The 18,056-nt window shown below is 37.8% G+C and overlaps 1 protein-coding gene across 1 annotated transcript; it reads left to right on the top strand.

Annotated features, from left to right (window-relative positions):
* Nucleotides 1-2,134: 2,134 nt before the first annotated feature.
* On the top strand, nt 2,135-3,570 carry LOC119527267 (histone-binding protein RBBP4). The gene has a single exon (XM_037827118.1). The coding sequence runs from the start codon at nt 2,212-2,214 to the stop codon at nt 3,487-3,489; it is 1,278 nt and encodes a 425-aa protein (XP_037683046.1). The 5' UTR covers nt 2,135-2,211; the 3' UTR covers nt 3,490-3,570.
* Nucleotides 3,571-18,056: the final 14,486 nt, after the last annotated feature.

The following is an 18,056-nucleotide window of genomic DNA, read 5'->3' as shown; positions in this document are numbered from 1 at the left end:
AGAAGTGTCTTGCAAGCCAGCTACCTCAGGGCATTCCATTGCAGTTTCACCTGGTGAAATAGAATTAATCTCTTCAGATAGATGAGTGAGGGCTGTTGCTCACTGGAGGTGGTTTCAGGTTTGCCAGACACAGCAGGGTTAATGTCTTCAGGTGGAGTTGGATGGCAGATTCCCCAGGGCACACTGGAGGTCAGAAGGCTGGTCCCTCAGGGCAACCCATAACAGCTTTACCTGGCAAAGACTCAGCAGAATCTAGGGTTTCAATGTTCCCCCAACATGATTATCACACATATGTCTCCAGTCCAATTTTCAGGATCCCATTCTTTTCCAATCAATGCCCTCACGTTAACAGCAGACACCATACAAGGTTGGAAAATTAATTTACATTGCAATTCAACCACTCAAAACAACGAGACTCTGGGTCTGGTTTTCAGAAATCTCAAGTCTGCAACTACATGAAATAAGGTTTTCTTTCGGGGCACACACAGAAACTTTCCTATTCTTGATGTGGTGCTTACGCTGGAAATTTGAAGCCTTGAGTTCATCCCTTTCTTTTACATCTATATCCACCATATTTAGGGACAAGCAGTCAACATAATTACACTTTTTAACTCCACAGAACACTGTTATGGTATCAAAAACATTCTCACCCAGTGCCTTTCCTCCTATAAGCATTTGAGTAACCACTAGATTCAGTGTTGATATTTTGCATATCTGTATTGCCAGCTCACACTATGGACTATCAGTGCCATCTTGATTGTTGGAAATAGAGTCATTGTTTTTTAGAATCTAGTCATATTAGAGAACCAATTCCCAAAACCCCAGAACCAATTCAGAAATCTCATCCTTAAGACTTTGTTTCTCAAGAACCACTCTGGTACCAAAGCTGTATTATGCAGGGTTCTCTCGGGAAACAGAACTGATAGGTGACTGTGTATGTATTTTACAAATATTATGAAATTTTATAAAAAGTATCTCTTGTGACTAAGGGGATTGGCAAGTCCAAATACTATAGGACAGACTGTGAGCTGGGAACGCCAATTAAAGTTTTTTGTGAATTCCACAGGAAAAGCTAGCTGGCTGATTACAGAGTTGGAAACTTACTCTTCTGACTGCTAAAATCATCAGTTCTCCTTCTAAGGCCCTCTACTGTTTGGATGAGACTTCTCTCATTGTTGAAGACAATGTCCTCAGTCATTGTTGAAGATAATCTCCTCAGTCTGCTTGTCAATGTAATCAGTCATAGATGCATCATGAAATATTCTCAGCACTTGCTTGACCAGACAAATGGGCACCATAACCTGGCCAATTTGATACATGAACTTAACCATCACATGGTTCCCTGACCCTTTTCCATAGGGAACAGAATAAACCTCTATGTGAATTTTTGAGTAACTGTATGTCAGTGTCAATCTATCAGGTGGAGGCATGAAAGACTGAACTACGAAATTCATCTGGTTGGTCCTTCCCAAATTTCCCTGCAGCCAAGTTTGTGGAGAGCTAACACAGTGCAAAAAACAATTAAGTCAAAGCATGCTAGGGCAAAGGATTACTAGCTTTAAGACATACAACAGAGCACCCAGGAGGGGTGTTTCTATTTTATAAGAAGTAGAGGGGACATTCAGTATCCTGTAAATGGGGAAATCCCTAAGGCCACAAGCAAGCACAAACCCAGAACAAGATGCAGGCTCAGAAAAGACAGGAAAGACCATATACTACACATTTGCTTTGGGCTGATTTTCTTGATAGGTGGGATCAATGCTGAAGGGGAGTATCAACTATTTGCTAATTTGCAAAGAATGTGAAAATTTTGGATTTTTTTTTCCCTTGGTTTGGTTATTTTTATTAGCTCCTAGCACTTAAGGAAATAGCTATCATATCACTAGCTGAATACAAACTTAAGGAACAGGCAACTCAGGGACTAAATCCCACAATTAATGCTTTATTAAAATATTCAGTATGCAATAAAAGAATACAAGACTAAAAAGAAACAGAAAATGATGGCCCATCCAATGGAACAAGATAAAAATTCAGAAACCATTGACAAAAATACCAGACTTTTGTTAGACCAGACAAAGACTTTAAAAAACAAATGGAAAACAATAGAGGCCGAGCGCGCTGAGCAAGCGCCCCCAGCCTCCCCGCCCCTCTCGCAACGCTCAACTCCGGGAACCACCCCCCGCGTCCCCCCCGCGCTCTCGCCTGTCCGCCATGGCCGACAAGGAAGCAGCCTTTGATGACGCAGTGGAAGAACGTGTGATCAACGAGGAGTACAAAATATGGAAAAAGAACACTCCTTTTCTTTATGATTTGGTCATGACCCATGCTCTGGAGTGGCCCAGCCTCACTGCACAGTGGCTTCCAGATGTAACCAGACCAGAAGGAAAAGATTTCAGCATTCATCGACTTGTCCTGGGGACACACACTTCAGATGAACAAAACCACCTTGTAATAGCCAGTGTGCAGCTCCCTAATGATGATGCTCAGTTTGATGCATCACACTACGACAGTGAGAAAGGAGAATTTGGAGGTTTTGGCTCAGTTAGTGGAAAAATTGAAATAGAAATCAAGATCAACCATGAAGGAGAAGTGAACAGGGCCCGTTATATGCCCCAGAACCCTTGCATCATTGCAACAAAGACTCCATCCAGTGATGTTCTTGTTTTTGACTACACGAAACACCCTTCTAAACCAGACCCTTCTGGAGAGTGCAACCCAGACTTGCGTCTCCGTGGACATCAGAAAGAAGGCTATGGGCTTTCTTGGAACCCAAATCTCAGCGGGCACTTACTTAGTGCTTCAGATGACCATACCATCTGCTTATGGGACATCAGTGCCGTTCCAAAGGAAGGAAAAGTGGTAGATGCGAAGACCATCTTTACAGGGCACACAGCTGTAGTAGAGGATGTTTCCTGGCATCTACTCCATGAGTCTCTGTTTGGGTCAGTTGCTGATGATCAGAAGCTTATGATCTGGGATACTCGTTCAAACAATACTTCCAAACCAAGCCACTCAGTTGATGCTCACACTGCTGAAGTGAACTGCCTCTCTTTCAATCCTTACAGTGAGTTCATTCTTGCCACAGGATCAGCTGACAAGACTGTTGCCTTGTGGGATCTGAGAAATCTGAAACTCAAGTTGCATTCCTTTGAATCACATAAGGATGAAATATTCCAGGTTCAGTGGTCACCACACAATGAAACTATTTTGGCTTCCAGTGGCACGGATCGTAGACTGAATGTCTGGGATTTAAGTAAAATTGGAGAGGAACAATCGCCAGAAGATGCAGAAGATGGGCCACCAGAGTTGTTGTTTATTCATGGTGGTCACACTGCCAAGATATCTGATTTCTCCTGGAATCCCAATGAACCTTGGGTGATTTGTTCTGTATCAGAAGACAATATCATGCAAGTGTGGCAGATGGCAGAGAACATTTATAATGATGAAGACCCTGAAGGAAGTGTGGATCCAGAAGGACAAGGATCCTAGATATGTCTGCACTTGTGATTTTAAACTCCCCTTTTTTCCCTCTCAATCCTGAGATTGATTTAACACTGGTTTTGAGACACAGACTTTGTTTGGCTATCCCTCTATAATTGCCATCAACAAATGCTATTAGCCCAGACATTGGGTGTTTTTCTAAATATTAACTGGGGGACTTGATTCAGCAAAGCCACAAACTTATATTTAAATTTTCTTCAGGAATTTTCTAGAATCAAACCCAGGTCTGAAGCAGACACAGAAAGGGGAATATAGTTGTGTGGTTGTTTTTCTTATGCTATATTCCCAAATTTTTCAGACTCATTTCAGGTTAGAGTGGATAATGAATAGAGCCATGTTGGGTAGGCGTCTGAGCCATGAAGTATAATACTGCAGATGTGTTTATTCAGGAAATAGGGGAGAGATTCAAGTCATATAGATTCCTACTCTAAAATCATCATACCTAACTTTCCAGGATGCACATTTTCCTATATAGACCAGTCTCAGTTTCTTCAGTTAAGTCAAAACTATTTTATGTGTTCCTCTTTCCCCATATATTTTTGCTCGTTAGTGTATTTCTTGAGCTGTTTCATATTATTTCTTTCCTTTCTGTGAAATGGTTGTTTTTTAAACTTGGGACCACCAAGTTGTAAAGATGTATGTTTTTACCTGACAGTTATACCACAGGTAGACTGTCCAGTTAAGTTGAGAAGAATGACTTGATAGCGGATACTCGTTTTTAAAATTAAATTAATCCTGGATAAGAGTTTGCTTTTTTTTTTAGGAGTTAGTCCTTGACCACTAGTTTGGTACCATGTCCCTTTTTGGTGACCTGTTTCACCAGCAGGCCTGTTATTCTCCATGACTAACTGTGCAAGTGCTTATAATGGAATAAATTGCTTTTCTACATAAAAAAAAAAAAAAAAAAAAAACAAATGATGCTCAGTATACTCAAGGAGATAAAGGAAAACCTGGAGAAAGAACTAAGTAATATCAGAAAAACTGTTAACATACCCACTTTTGAAAGACTGAAAGCTTTCCCCCTAAGATCAGGAATAAGACAAGGATGCCCACTGTCACCAATGTTATTTGACATTGTACTAGAAGTTCTAGCCAGAGATATTAGGCAAGAAAAAGAAAAGCATCCAAAGTAGAAAGGAAAAAGTAAAATTTGCCCTATATGCAAATGACATAATCCTATATAGGGAAAATCCTGAGAAATCCTCAACAAAGTTACCAGAGCTAATGAACTCATCAAAGTGGCAGGGTACAAAACCAACAAGCAAAAACCAGTATTGTTTCTGTACACCAGTAATGAACAATCTGAAGAAGAAATCAAGAAAAAAAAGTCCATTTACAATAGAAACTAAAAGAATCAAATATCTAGGAATAAGTTTTACCAACAATGTATAGGACTTTTAAATGGAAAACTACAAAGCATTGCTAGAAAAATAAAGACCTAAATAAATGGAAGGACATTCCATGTTCATGGATTGGAAGACTAAATATAATTAAGTCAATTCTACCCAAAATGATTTACACATTCAACAAAATTTCAATTAAAATTCCAACAACCAATCATCAAATTATATGGAAGGGTAAGGGGCCCCAAATAGCCAAAACAATCCTGAAAAAGAAGAGCAAAGTTGGAAGACTTAAACTTGCCAACTTTAAAACATATTGAAAACCTACAATAATGAAAACAGTATTGTACCATCACAAGGACAGACATATAGATAGATGGAATTGAAATGACAGTTCAGAAATAAACTATTACATGTCTGGACAACTGATTTTTGGAAAGGGTTCAAAACCTGATCAATGGAGAAAGAATAGTCTCTCTAACAAATGGTGCTGGGAAAGCTGGATGATATCCATATGCAAAGGAATGAAGGTGGGCACTTACCTCATACTAAATTAAAAAAAAAAAATAACACAAATGGATGAAAATCTTAAATATAAGTACCAAAACTATAAAAGTTCTGGAAAAAAATTAGGGAAGCTTCTCCAGGACCTTGTGATAGGCAATAGTTTCTTAGACCTTACACCAAAAGTATGAGCAATGAAAGAGAAAATAAATAAATAGGACTTCAACAAAATTTAAAACTGTGCATCAAAGATCTTTTTCATGACTGTAAAAAGACAAACTACAGAATGGGAGAAAATATTTGGAAACCAAATATCTGATAAGGGTTTAATATTCAGGATATATAAAGAAATCCTACAACTTAACAACAAAAAGACAAACAACCCACTTCAAAAATGAGCAAAAGACTAAAATAGACAGTTCTTCCTAGAAGTTGAACAAATGGCCAATACATATATGAAAAGATGCTCAACATTATTAGCCATTAGGGAAATGCACATCAAAACCACAGTGAGATGCCATTTCACACCCACAAGAATGGCATCTATTATAAAAATGGAAAATAACAAGTGTTGGAGATATGTAGAGAAGTAAGAACACTGGTTCACTGTTGGTGGGATTGTAAAATAGTTTGGCAGTTCCTCTGAATGTTAAGTATAGAATTGCCATATAGCCCTGCAACCCCACTTCTAGGTATGTACCCCAAAGAATTGAAAACAGGTATTTGTGCACTGATGTTCATAGCGGCATTACTGACAATTGCCAAAAGATAGAAGCAATCCGTTTGTCCATCACCTGATGAATGGATAAACAAAACATGGTATATAGATATTATTCAGCCATAAAAATGAAGTTCTGATACATGTGACAACATGGATAAACCTTGAAGACCTCATGATGACTGAACTAAACCAGACATAAAAGGACAAATATTGTATTATCTCATTTACAGGAAATAATTAGAATATACAAATTTATAGAGCCAAAAGCTAGAATAAAGGTTACCAGGGTCCAGGATTGGGGCAGGGAACAGAAAGCTTGATTTCTTAAGCTTAATTTCTTAATGCTTAATTTCTACAGAGTTTCTGTTTGGGCTGATGGAAAAATTTTGGTAATGGATGTTGGTTACGGTAGCACTTTACTTTGTGAATGTAATACCACTGAATTATATATTTGAATATGGTTAAAAGGGGGAAATTTTAGGTTGTATATATAAAAAAAATTTTTTTTAAACCATAGACTGTACAGCACAGTGAACCCTAATGTAAATTATGCCCTACAGTTAATAGTATAATTATAATAATATTGTTTCATTAATGTTACAAAGGTTCCACATTAATGCAAAATGTTAATATTAGGAAAAAATTTAAGAAGGTATATATGAGAACTCTGTACTTTCTGCATGATTTTTTTGTAAACCTACAACTTCACTAATAAAGATAAAAATTCCAGTGGGAACTTCTTTCTGTATATGAATGTTTTAGTTTGCTAAAGCCAATGAAAGGCAATGTACCAAAAATGTGTTGGCTTTTACAATGGGGATTTATTAACTTACAAGTTTATAGTTCTCAGGCCATGAAAATGCCCAAATCAAGGCATCAACAGGTGATGCTCTCTCCCCAATGACCGGCTACCAGTGATCCTCTGTTCCTTTGCCACATGGCCAGGTACATGGTGATGTCTGCTGGTCTCTCCCTTCTCTCCTGGGTTTTGTTGCTTCCAGCTTCTGGCTTCAGTTGCTTCTTCTCTGTTTTCTCTGTGTCCTCTCTCAGTTTTTCTCTAGCTTTTCTCCTTGAGCTTCTCTAGGGCTTTTTTCTGTCTTCTCTCTGTCTTTTATCCTTTTATAAAGGACTCCAATAAGAGGATTAAGACTCACCCTGAATGAGGTGGGCCACAACTGAACTTAGGTTAAGATCTAAATCACCAAAAGATTCTACTTACAATGGGTCCACACCCACAGGAGTGGATTAGCTTTAAAAACATGATCTTTTCTGGGGCACATACAGCTTCAAACCATCACAATGAGCAAACCTAAAAGGAAAGATTGATAAATTCAACTGCAAAGGTAAAAACATGAAAAATGGCAAAAAATAAATATCAAATTAGAAAATTATAATTACTATGACAAAAAAAAAAGGCCATTTTCTTACAAAAAGAACCTCTAGAAAGTAAAACCAATAACCCAATAAATATACAGGCAAGAGATAGGAACAGACAGTTAAATAGACACCCCACATAGAAAATAAAATGAATGGCTTTTTGACATGTGAAAAGATTCACAGAAACTCATGCACAATAAAAAAAAGCATCATGTTTTATCATCTTAAATTGGCAAAGATCAGAATATTGGATTATTTGTTCTTTTGTTATAGGGAAACAGGACTCTCATCACTAGCGGTGGGTATGTAAATTTGTGACAACTCCTTAAAGATTGATCTGATGTCCATATTCTTTGACCCAGCGAGTCTGTGATTTTTTTTCCCGTGATACATATTGAAGCATTGTTTGCAATAGCAAAAGATTGGAAACACCCCTAATGTCCATGATAGAAAACTGGTCAAGGGAATTATGCTACAACAGAATATTATGTACTTTAAAAGAAGAGGAGAAAAAGGGGGAGGAAGGAGGAGAAGAAAGAGGGGAAGGAGAAAAATAAGAAAAAGAGCTTCATTTGAATTTGTATGTAATGATCTCCAAGATAAATTAAGTAAAAATTCCATGAGTATGTAGTATGCTACCATTGTGAGAGAAATAAAAGGAGAAATTTCCTGAGAGATATCTAAGAATCTTGTAACAGGATTTGTTCAGATTGCTGGAATACAGGGAAGGGAAGAAAACTTATTTTTTTACTGTTCTCCCTTTGTAATATTTGAATTTGTACCATGATCAGGTATTGCCTATTCCAAAAGATGAATGAAATAATTTAAATGAAAACTTAAAAGAAATATATTAAGTTGAAACTCAATACTGATAATTTATTACCACTGTCTCTTAAACATAGATAATTCACCAAATTCTTCAAATGCATGAATATTTATAATCTTCCCCCACACTATATGGTAAACATCACCATTTTGCAGTTGAAGAACCTGCCACTCAAGCAGATAAAATGACCTGACCATAGTCATATGTTAATTACAGAGTTGGAATCCAAATCCAGTTGTGTCTGGCTCATACTGTGTGCTTATTGAACTGTGCTGCTTCTAGCTACAACATTCTTTAAAACCAAATTGATGGTGCCACATCCCACTGGCCAACTTCTAATTCATCCATCTTTTCCCTCATCCTTTCTGCATCTCCACCTCCCCCTCATACTCACACAAACCCATATACATGCTGAAATGACTGTTTGGAAAGCAACCATCTACTGGGAAGTGACCCAGAACCTTGCAGTGTTCCATGGATAATTGTAGGAAACCAACAAATAGTTTTCATGCTCAAGACATATGTGAATAATTGGTCAAAGTTAAGTGGCATCCATCCTATTCTGCATAGCTGGACTTTTCTTGCAACCCTCAACCCTTGCATTCCTCTGCAAAATGTTCTGTTTACACAAGCAAAATGTAAGCACATGGGTATTTCTTAGGTTGACTTCATGATCAGATTCCAAATATTCCAAAGACAAGGAGCAGGACACAGTTGATTTAGTAAAATGTAACTGCTGGTTAATCACTGGGAAAATAAAGTAGCATCCACTGTAATCACGATGGAATAGTGAATGAGTGCACAGCCGTTGGGTTTCCTGGGTTGGGTTTCCATCTCTTTTATTTACCTGCTGTGTAATCTTGGACAAGTTTCTTAATCTCTTTAGCTTCAGTTTCCCAGATGACAAAATGGAAAGAATAATAATATCTACCTTATGGGTAGGATTGCTGTGAGGGTTAACAAAAGCAAAGCATTATCCTCAGTGCTGGATATACAATAAAAGTTCAAAAAATGATAACTTCCTGTTTTAGATACTATTTGAATATTCTGTAGGCAAAAGCATCAAAAAAGTCTTATTGGCTCTACATACGATATATATCCCAAATCTGACTGTTCTTCACCACCCTACGACTCATCCCCTGGGTTATGTGGTATCTTGGGATATTTACACACTGCTTCCTCTATCTGTTACATTCATAAAGATCACTCGTGAAGGATTTATTTTCAACATTCAAGTCTCTACACAAATGCCATTACCTTCAGAGAGGCTTGCCCAAATGAAAATACCATCTCTATTTCTTATGTCCCCACAGCCAAGAACAGTGCTAAATAAATTATTGCCCCTCAATATATCATTGTGATACATTGGCATAATGTCATGTAACTTTAAAATAAAAGCCACCAACATTTTTTGAATATATACCAAAGAACTGCCATCTTCATGTGCTTTCCTCCTATCATCTTAGAGTTGCTTATTTTCTATTCTGTTCTTGATAAGAAAACCAAGGATCAAAGAGTTATTTTGCCCAGTATATTTCAAGGCAAGGGTGATGCATTTGAAGTACATGAAAGAAGAGTTTTCTTGTTTTAATTGCTCTTAAATTTTTCATCAAACACAAGAAGAAAGTCTCAGATCATAGATATTCCCTTAACATCGCATTAATATTTCCTAATCGCCTGTTTTTCAATGAAGAGTAAGCAGACCAAGAATCCACAGTCTTCAGTGGGCAATTACACTTTATAAGTCAGGATAAGTCAGGTTTTGCTGTTGGTAATAAACACGCTCAAAGTCTCAGTGACCAGACAGAGAGAAAGTGTATTTCTTATTTGCACCCTACATGGGGTGGGGTTCAGAATGGAAGCACGACTGTACCATTGTCACTGAGGGACCAGGACTGAGGCTCTGCTGTCTTATAGCTGCATCATTGGGAACTTGTAGCTTTCTCCTTTGCCACATCAGGGGAAGAGAGTAGAAATAACTGTGCACTGGCAATTAAATGATTTGGCCCAGAAGTTCTAAGTGTTACTTCATTTTATAGCCCATTAGTCAGAACTAGTCACATGGACCTGCCTAACAGGAAAGTGTGCTCTTCAATATGCCCAGGAAATAGAATGGAACATTAGTTACGTCAACCACAAGTATATTGTTATAATCTCATAATATTGTTGCAGTTTTTTCACTGTGCTCATTTTTATGGTTGTTATTTACGGCATGTACTTTTCTATTTATGTATTTTTCCTACTTATATATTTTTTTAAAAGTTGAATTATCAAGGTGTTAAAAAAAGAATCAAGATGAAAAACTGTTAAGTCAATAACGGTAAAGGTGGTATACATACATGGGAAAATTGTAAAGGTAATATCGAAATCATTAACATTTGGGATCACTGCTCTTACATGAGGTCATACAACTAGTTTGTGACAAAAGTGATAAGATTCCAGGTCTCGTTGACTCTACCTCTGTGCCTTTCCCACATTTTCAGCTGCTCTTCCAGGAACTCTGATAGCCAGTTTAGCCTACTAAATAGTCACAAATCTCTCCTGAGTTTTAGCATTAATGAGAGAAATTCCACTTTCTTTAATTGTTTTTTAATTTTTTTTTTTATCTTTGGATGGCATGTTAGGAAAAAGTAAAATGATCCAGAAATCCGTTTTCAGTTAATTCTACAAAATTTATTGGTCTCATTGGAAAAATATGGAGAAGAAATTATTGATATTAAATAGACACAAAAACAGTTTAAAAGATGCCACCTATTTATCCCTTTGAATAATAGTAGGCACTCAGTTAGTGATGATAACAGGGAGATGCTTTCCTGCAAAAAAAAATTTGTTGAAGAAATTCAGAATTAAACAATCCAAATCTTTAACTATTAGTTAATATTTTTTTGCTCAAAAGATATTTGAAAATCCATTGAACTCATTGAATTTCTCTGTTCACACTATCATAATGTATTTATTTATTAAAAATTCTTCATTGAGATTTCTAATTTGTCCTCTGTTATTTTATTTTCATGATGTCAAATTGAAGAACTTAATCTTTAGCAAGTGAGTTTTGATAAAAGAACTATTCCTTGACAAAAACAAAACAAAACAAAGCAAGAGCCTGTGTTCATTTCTTCCTCTTCCGGAAACTTCTTCCATCCGGGATAAACTGCACCATCAGCCTGCTCTCTCCATCCTCCACTTTATACATCCGTCTTGCCCATTCAGAGAAAGCCTCAAAAAACTGTCCTCTCCATAAGAAAAAAAAAGAAGGAAAAAAAGGAAATAGAGAATGTAAGGTTTGTATCAATGTTGAATTTCTTGAACTTCTTAGCTGCGTTTAATGGGATTGCATAAAAGAATGCTCTTGTTCATGGGAATTGTATATGTGAATTATATTGTTTGTTCAAGGATGTGTGCAGCTTGCTCTCATATGTTCAGAAGACAGAGCAATAGATGATGGATGATAGGGAGGGAGGGAGGGAGGGAAAGAAAGAAATGGTGGTGTGACAGGATGTTAAAGTTGGTGGATTGGGGTATGGGGGGAGAGGGGTCGGGGTATGCTGGAGTTCTATGCATGGGTTTTGTATTGTTTTTGCAACTGTTCATGTAAATTTGAATTTATTTCAAAATAAAATTTAAAAAAATTAAAAAAAAAAACAAAAACTGTCCCCTCACATTCAATTTTCACCCTACTTTTGACCTCTTCAAAAAATATTTTCTTCCCTAGCTATCACAGAGGAAAGGATTTGGTTCACCAATTCACAACAATGTTGGCTGAAGTCTCTTTCAGTGTCACCCTGATTTTAAGTGAAGAGAATGTGACTGACATGAAGCATTGTGACTTCAATGAAGGTAGCGAAGAGATATTTTTGAGATCGCACCAGCTGACCTCCTATTGGCCTTGTTAACTATGTTTCTTTGGGGAAACGATGATTCTTTGCTTCTCTCCATTTACTCAGCCTGATTTAGAGGTGGTATTGCCTATAAAAGATGATCCGAAGAAGCCAAATATTATCATACAGGGAAATAATGGAGAGAAAGTGCTAAAAGTAAGCTTTGCCTTCTGAGATGTCAAATTGAGGATTCTTTCGAAAGTTGCTCTTGATCATTTCTTTCTTGCTTACATGGGCTCAATAGCATTCAGTCTGTTAAAGGGGTCCCATTTTTGTCAAAATGAAACCAATATGAACCAACACATGGGAGATGGATACTCTATTCTACTTCTATAATAAGGCAATGAGTTTGCAGCCTTAAAGACAAATTTCCTTTTAGTTGAAAACATACAAAAACAAGTTCACACAGGGTTAAGCACCTGTGTCATCTTCACAGCTAAGAGTCTATTTGGACACATCTGGGAGTAATCTAACCCCTTCTCTCTCTATAAAAGCCCTTGACATGAGTCTCTTGTTGGATACCAACACTTCACCCCATTCCTCACTCTGACAGATCTACACTGTAGTGGCCCAGGAAGCAGAGACCTGAATTTGGACTCAAAATAAGCTAGGCGACCTTAGACTTTGGAAAAAGTCATTATCAGTCTTTCTAGATCTCATGGTTGTTCCCTGCACAGTGCTTGGGTTGGCCTCATTCTACTCTTAAAGCTGCTGGCTTGAAGGTGCTTGTGAAGTTCTCTCAGAAAAGACCTATTTTGTGTTCTCTTTTCACTATTCATCTGTTTTTAAAGGTTTTTGATTGTTTTTCTAATAATTTTTTTTTATTTAAGAAGTAATACATAGGGACTTCCAGGAAGATGGCAGAATAGGAGAGGCAGAACAAACTTCTCCCCCTTGGGATAACTAAAGAAAAGGGCAGAAAATGACTGGGACAGTGGTTCCAGGGTACAAGCAGACACAGAAGGACCTCTACAATATATAGGGGGGAATTGTTGAAAGAGTGGAGAAATTACATCTGAAGGATGGGGTGAGTTTATTCAACTGGGACTACCACCAGGGCTGGCAGCTGCAAGCTGGCCAGCCAAGCAGGGGATGGAGGAGCTCTGCACTTCTGCACACCCATCTCAGCAATTAGCTGGGGAGACAGCCCTTCTCAGCTGTAGGTCCAGGAACTCCCATGAGAAAACTTGGCAACCAGCAGACCTGTATTGACCACACACAGAAAGCTTGGTGCCTTTACTCTTCCTCCATGGAAGCTCATGGTGTGTACCTGCAAGAGGCAGGGATAAGTGAGGGTGCCACATGGAAGCATCAGGAGCCCCTGTCCCATCCTAGAGGCTCATGAGCAAGCAGTGGGCAGGGACCTTGAGGGCTGACTAAAAGTGGGGCACTTTTGAGTTGACAGAGGGCTGGGAAGGGTGAGACTTGTAGTTCCACAGACTGAGAGTGATTCAGTAAGAGGCCTGGGAATCACCAGACCCAATGTGCCCTTAAGTTGACTCTGCTGAATGGCACAGGGCCCACCCCCCAACCCCAGGGCTGGCTGTCCCCAGTGTATATGGAGAATTGGGACACTGATAGAATTTCTAGCTTGTTGGACCCTGTTCAATGTGCAGCCACAGTCAGGGAAAAGTGGGCTTGAGAGGAAGAGGTGGTTCAAGAGTGCCATTTGATAGAAAGACAGAGAAAGTGCACTCCAGCAAGCTGTGGTTCTGTTAACTTTTATATAAATGTCCAAATAATCCTACATTTCCTAAAATAACCTTATCAAGATAAGCAAATGCCAACAGAAAATCACAAAGCTTATGAAGATCCAAAAAGATACGGATAAGCCAAATGACCAAATTAAAAAGCCAGAGGAGACACAGAACTTGGAGCAATTAATCAAAGAAGTACTCTTCAAACCTCCAAAACAACTTTAGTAGATTGGCTAAAGATATAAAGGACACCAAGGAAACCCTAGAAGAACATAAAGAAGGGAAAGATGGTGGAGTAGGTGAGGCAGAATGTGCTTCTCCTATGTAAAAGAAACTAGAGAGGGGCTGGAGGATGCCTGGGACTGCAGTTTTGGGATGTGACTGGCCACAAAGGGTCCCCCACAGTATGTGGAGGGGACATGGACAAAAACACAAGAAATGGCAACTCAAGGGATGAGGTGAGTTTGTTTGGCTGGGTCCATCTTCCAGGCCAGCAGTGCAAGACAAACTTCAGGCAAGGGACTGAGCAGTGGCTCTCCACTCCCATGCATCTGTCTTGGCAGTTAGCTGGGGAAGTGATCCTCCACAGCCAGATGGCTCGGAGTTCCCATGAGAACGGTCCCCCCTACCCCCATGGAAGTCCAGGGGGTACACTAGTGAGAGGCAGGGAAAGAAGAGGGCACCATACCAGTGCATCAGGAGGCTCTCCCTCACCCCAGAGGCTTGTGGATGCATGGCAGGCAGGGGGAGTCAGGCACCTTTCATCTTCAGGGTGCTCATCAGTAGACGCCCTGCCTAACTTCCTAGAGCCCACATCACAGCCCCAAGGCAGTGCACACAGAGAATGGGTGCACTGATTGGCTCCCCACCTGGTTTTACTCCACCCAGTGCACAGAAGTTTGAGGAAGACCATCTTAAGAGTGTCACCTACTGGTAAGATAGGGAAAATGCACTCCAGCAAGGTGTAGCTCTCCCAAATTATATATAAATGCTCAAACAATCCTACGTTTCCCAAAATAATCTTATCAAGACAAGAAAATGCCCAGAAGCCAACAAAAATCACAAAGCACTTGAAGAATCTAGAAGGTATGCAAAAGCCAAATAAACAAATTAAAAAGCCAGAAGAAACACAGAATTTAGAGCAATAAATTAAAGAAGTAAAAACAAATCTCCAAAACAACATCAATGAGATGGCTAAAGACATAAAGTAAATCAAGAAGACTCTAGAAGAGGAGAAAGAAGAATTTGAAAGAGTAAATAAGAAAATAGTAGCAGATCTTGTGGAAATAAAAGACACTGTGGATCAAATTAAAAATATACTAAAGACACACAACAGCAGATTTGAAAAGGCAGAAGAAAGAATAGGTGCACTAGAAGACAGAGCAGTTGAATGAGAGTGCACAAAAGAACAAATGGTGGAAAAAATTGAAAAAATTTGAAATGGATCTCAGAGAAATGATGGACAACATGAAGCAAACAAACATAAGAATCATTGGTGTCCCTGAAGGAGAAGGGGAAAGGGCTAGGAAGATTGCTTCAAGACATAGTTGGGGAAAACTTCCCAATCCTTCTAAACAACATAAATATGCAAATCGAAGATGCCCAACAAACTCCAAATAGAATAAATCCAAATAAGCCTACTCTGAAACATACATTGATTAGATTGTCAAACGCTGAAGAGAAGGAGAAAGTTCTGAAACCAACAAGAGAAAAGTGATTTACCACATACAAGGGAAACAATATAAATACTGACTACTCATGGGGCACCATGGAGGTGAGAAGGCAGTGGTATGACATATTTAAGATTCTGAAAGAAAAAAAATTGCCAGCCAAGAATTCTTTATCCAGAAAAGCTCTCCTTCAAAACTGATGGAGAGCTTAAAATTTTCACAAACAAATGCTGAGAGAATTTGTTAACAAGAGAACTGCCCTACAAGAAATACTAAAGGGAGCTGAGAAAAAAAGAAAGGAGAGAGAGGTCTGGAGAAGGGCACAGAACTGGAAAAAAAAGAGAGTGAGGGAAAAAATAGATATAACAACAAAAAAACAAAGGTTAAGATGGCTGGTTCAAGAACTCCCTTCACAGTAATATCTTTGAATGTGAATGGATTAAATTCTCCAATTAAAAGATACAGACTGGTAGAATGGATTAAAAAGTATGACTCATCAATATGCTGTTTACAAGAGGCTCATCTTAGACCTTGTGACACAAAGAGACTGACAGTGAAAGGATGGAAAAAATATTCTATGCAAACTACAAGCAAAAGAAAGCTGAGGTAGCTATACAAATATCATACGAAAGAGACTTTAAATGAAAAGATGTCATAAGAGACAAAAAAGGACACTATGTATTAATAAAAGGGACAATTCACAAAGAAGAAATAACAATCATAAATGCTTATGCACCCAATCAAGGTGCTCCAAAATACATGAGAAAAATATTGGCTAAATTGAAGGGAGCAATAGACATATCTACAATAATAGTGGGAGAGTTCAATACACCACTCTCCTCTATAGATAGAAACAACTAGACAGAGGACCAGTAAGGAAATTAAGAACATAAACAAAACGATAAATGAATTAGACTTAACAAATATATATATAGATCGTTACATCCTAAGGAACCAGGATATACTTCCTTCTCTAGTGCCCATGGAACATTCTCCAGGATAGATCATATACTGGGGTGCAAAACAAGTCTTAATAAATTTAAAAAGATTGAAATTATTATACACAACAGACTCCTAAACAACCAGTGGGTCAAAGAAGAAATTGCAACAGAAATAGGTAAATATCTAGAGACAAACAAAAATGAGAGCAAATCCTATCAAACCTGTAGGATGCAGCAAAGGTGGTTCTGAGAGGGAAATTTATAGCTCTAAATGCATTTATCAAAACGCAAGAAAGATCTAAAACCAAAGACCTAACTGAAAGACTGAAGAGGCTGGAGAATGATCAGCAAACTAATCCGAAATCAAGTTGAAGAAAGGAGATAGATAATCTAAATGGCCACCGTATGCCAAGCCCAAATCAACAGTAGAACTGAAAATCCTAAAGAATAACCAGGTCATTATCTGAGACTCTATAAAAGTTTCACTCATTAAGTTTATTTTTCAGAAACTTAAATCCTCTGGAGTGTTCCTATGCCAGATAAATCTCAAAACCCAGAGACAACAGCCTCTTCAAGAACATCAACCAGATGCATCCCCTTTCCCCATAATGTCAACACCCCTTTTCAATTTGAACAAGTCAGGGTGGTCACTGCCCAGACACCCCTGAAGACTGAGACAGTGATCAATTGACAGGGAGGCGTAGCAACAGACAAGATAGGATTTAACAAAGGATTATGAACACTGAATCTTTATATAAATATATATTTTTTTAGTCTCTAGGGTATTAGAACAGCTAGAAGGAAATAACTGAAATGGTGGAACTGTAACCTATAACATTCTTTGAAATTTCCTCTATAACTGCTTGTTAAATCTATGTATCTAGGTATCATTTTTCTGTATATATGCCATGTCCACAATAAAAAATGTTTAAAAAAGTAATACATGGTTATTTTTAAATAATATAAAAATTCAGATAAGCAAAAAGAAGGAAACAAACAAAATTGATTCACAATTCCACCAACCAGTAAAATGCTACTGTATACAGCTTCCAGCCATGTGTAACCTAATTGTTTAACGTATAATATATGGAGATTATCTGTCCATGTACTTAAACATGCCATACAGATAAAGCATAGCTTACTTAACCAAATCTCTTGTTGGACTTCAAAATTGGTAATAAATTTTCATTATTATCAATGTCTTGATAAGCATCCGTATATGAAAATCTTAGTATATAATGCTAGATAGTTTTGTAGGATGAATTTCTAGAAGTGAGAGTTTCTTGATCATGAGGTTTTCATTAAAAAAGTGTTTTTAATGTATAAAAGTAATTCATTCTTGTTGAAAAAGATTAAAATAATCAAACATATATAATATAAAAAATTATCCTCTCCACTGCAATCCTTAGAGCTAACCACCGCTGGCTGTTTAGTGTGCATCCTTCTAGTCAATTTTTATATTCATTGATTTAATAAAGTAGATATAGTTAGTGCACTCATGGAGTATAATATCTTAGGAAAGGAGATGTTAAATAATTACATGAATATATGTACAATTGTGAATTGCAATATGTGCTCTGGAAGTGCAGCAATTGATT

Source organism: Choloepus didactylus, chromosome 1, assembly GCF_015220235.1.
Source record: "Choloepus didactylus isolate mChoDid1 chromosome 1, mChoDid1.pri, whole genome shotgun sequence".
NCBI classification, from domain to species: Eukaryota; Metazoa; Chordata; class Mammalia; order Pilosa; family Megalonychidae; genus Choloepus; species Choloepus didactylus.
Note: the sequence above shows the minus strand (reverse complement) of the source record. Positions and strands in the feature narration are given on the sequence as shown.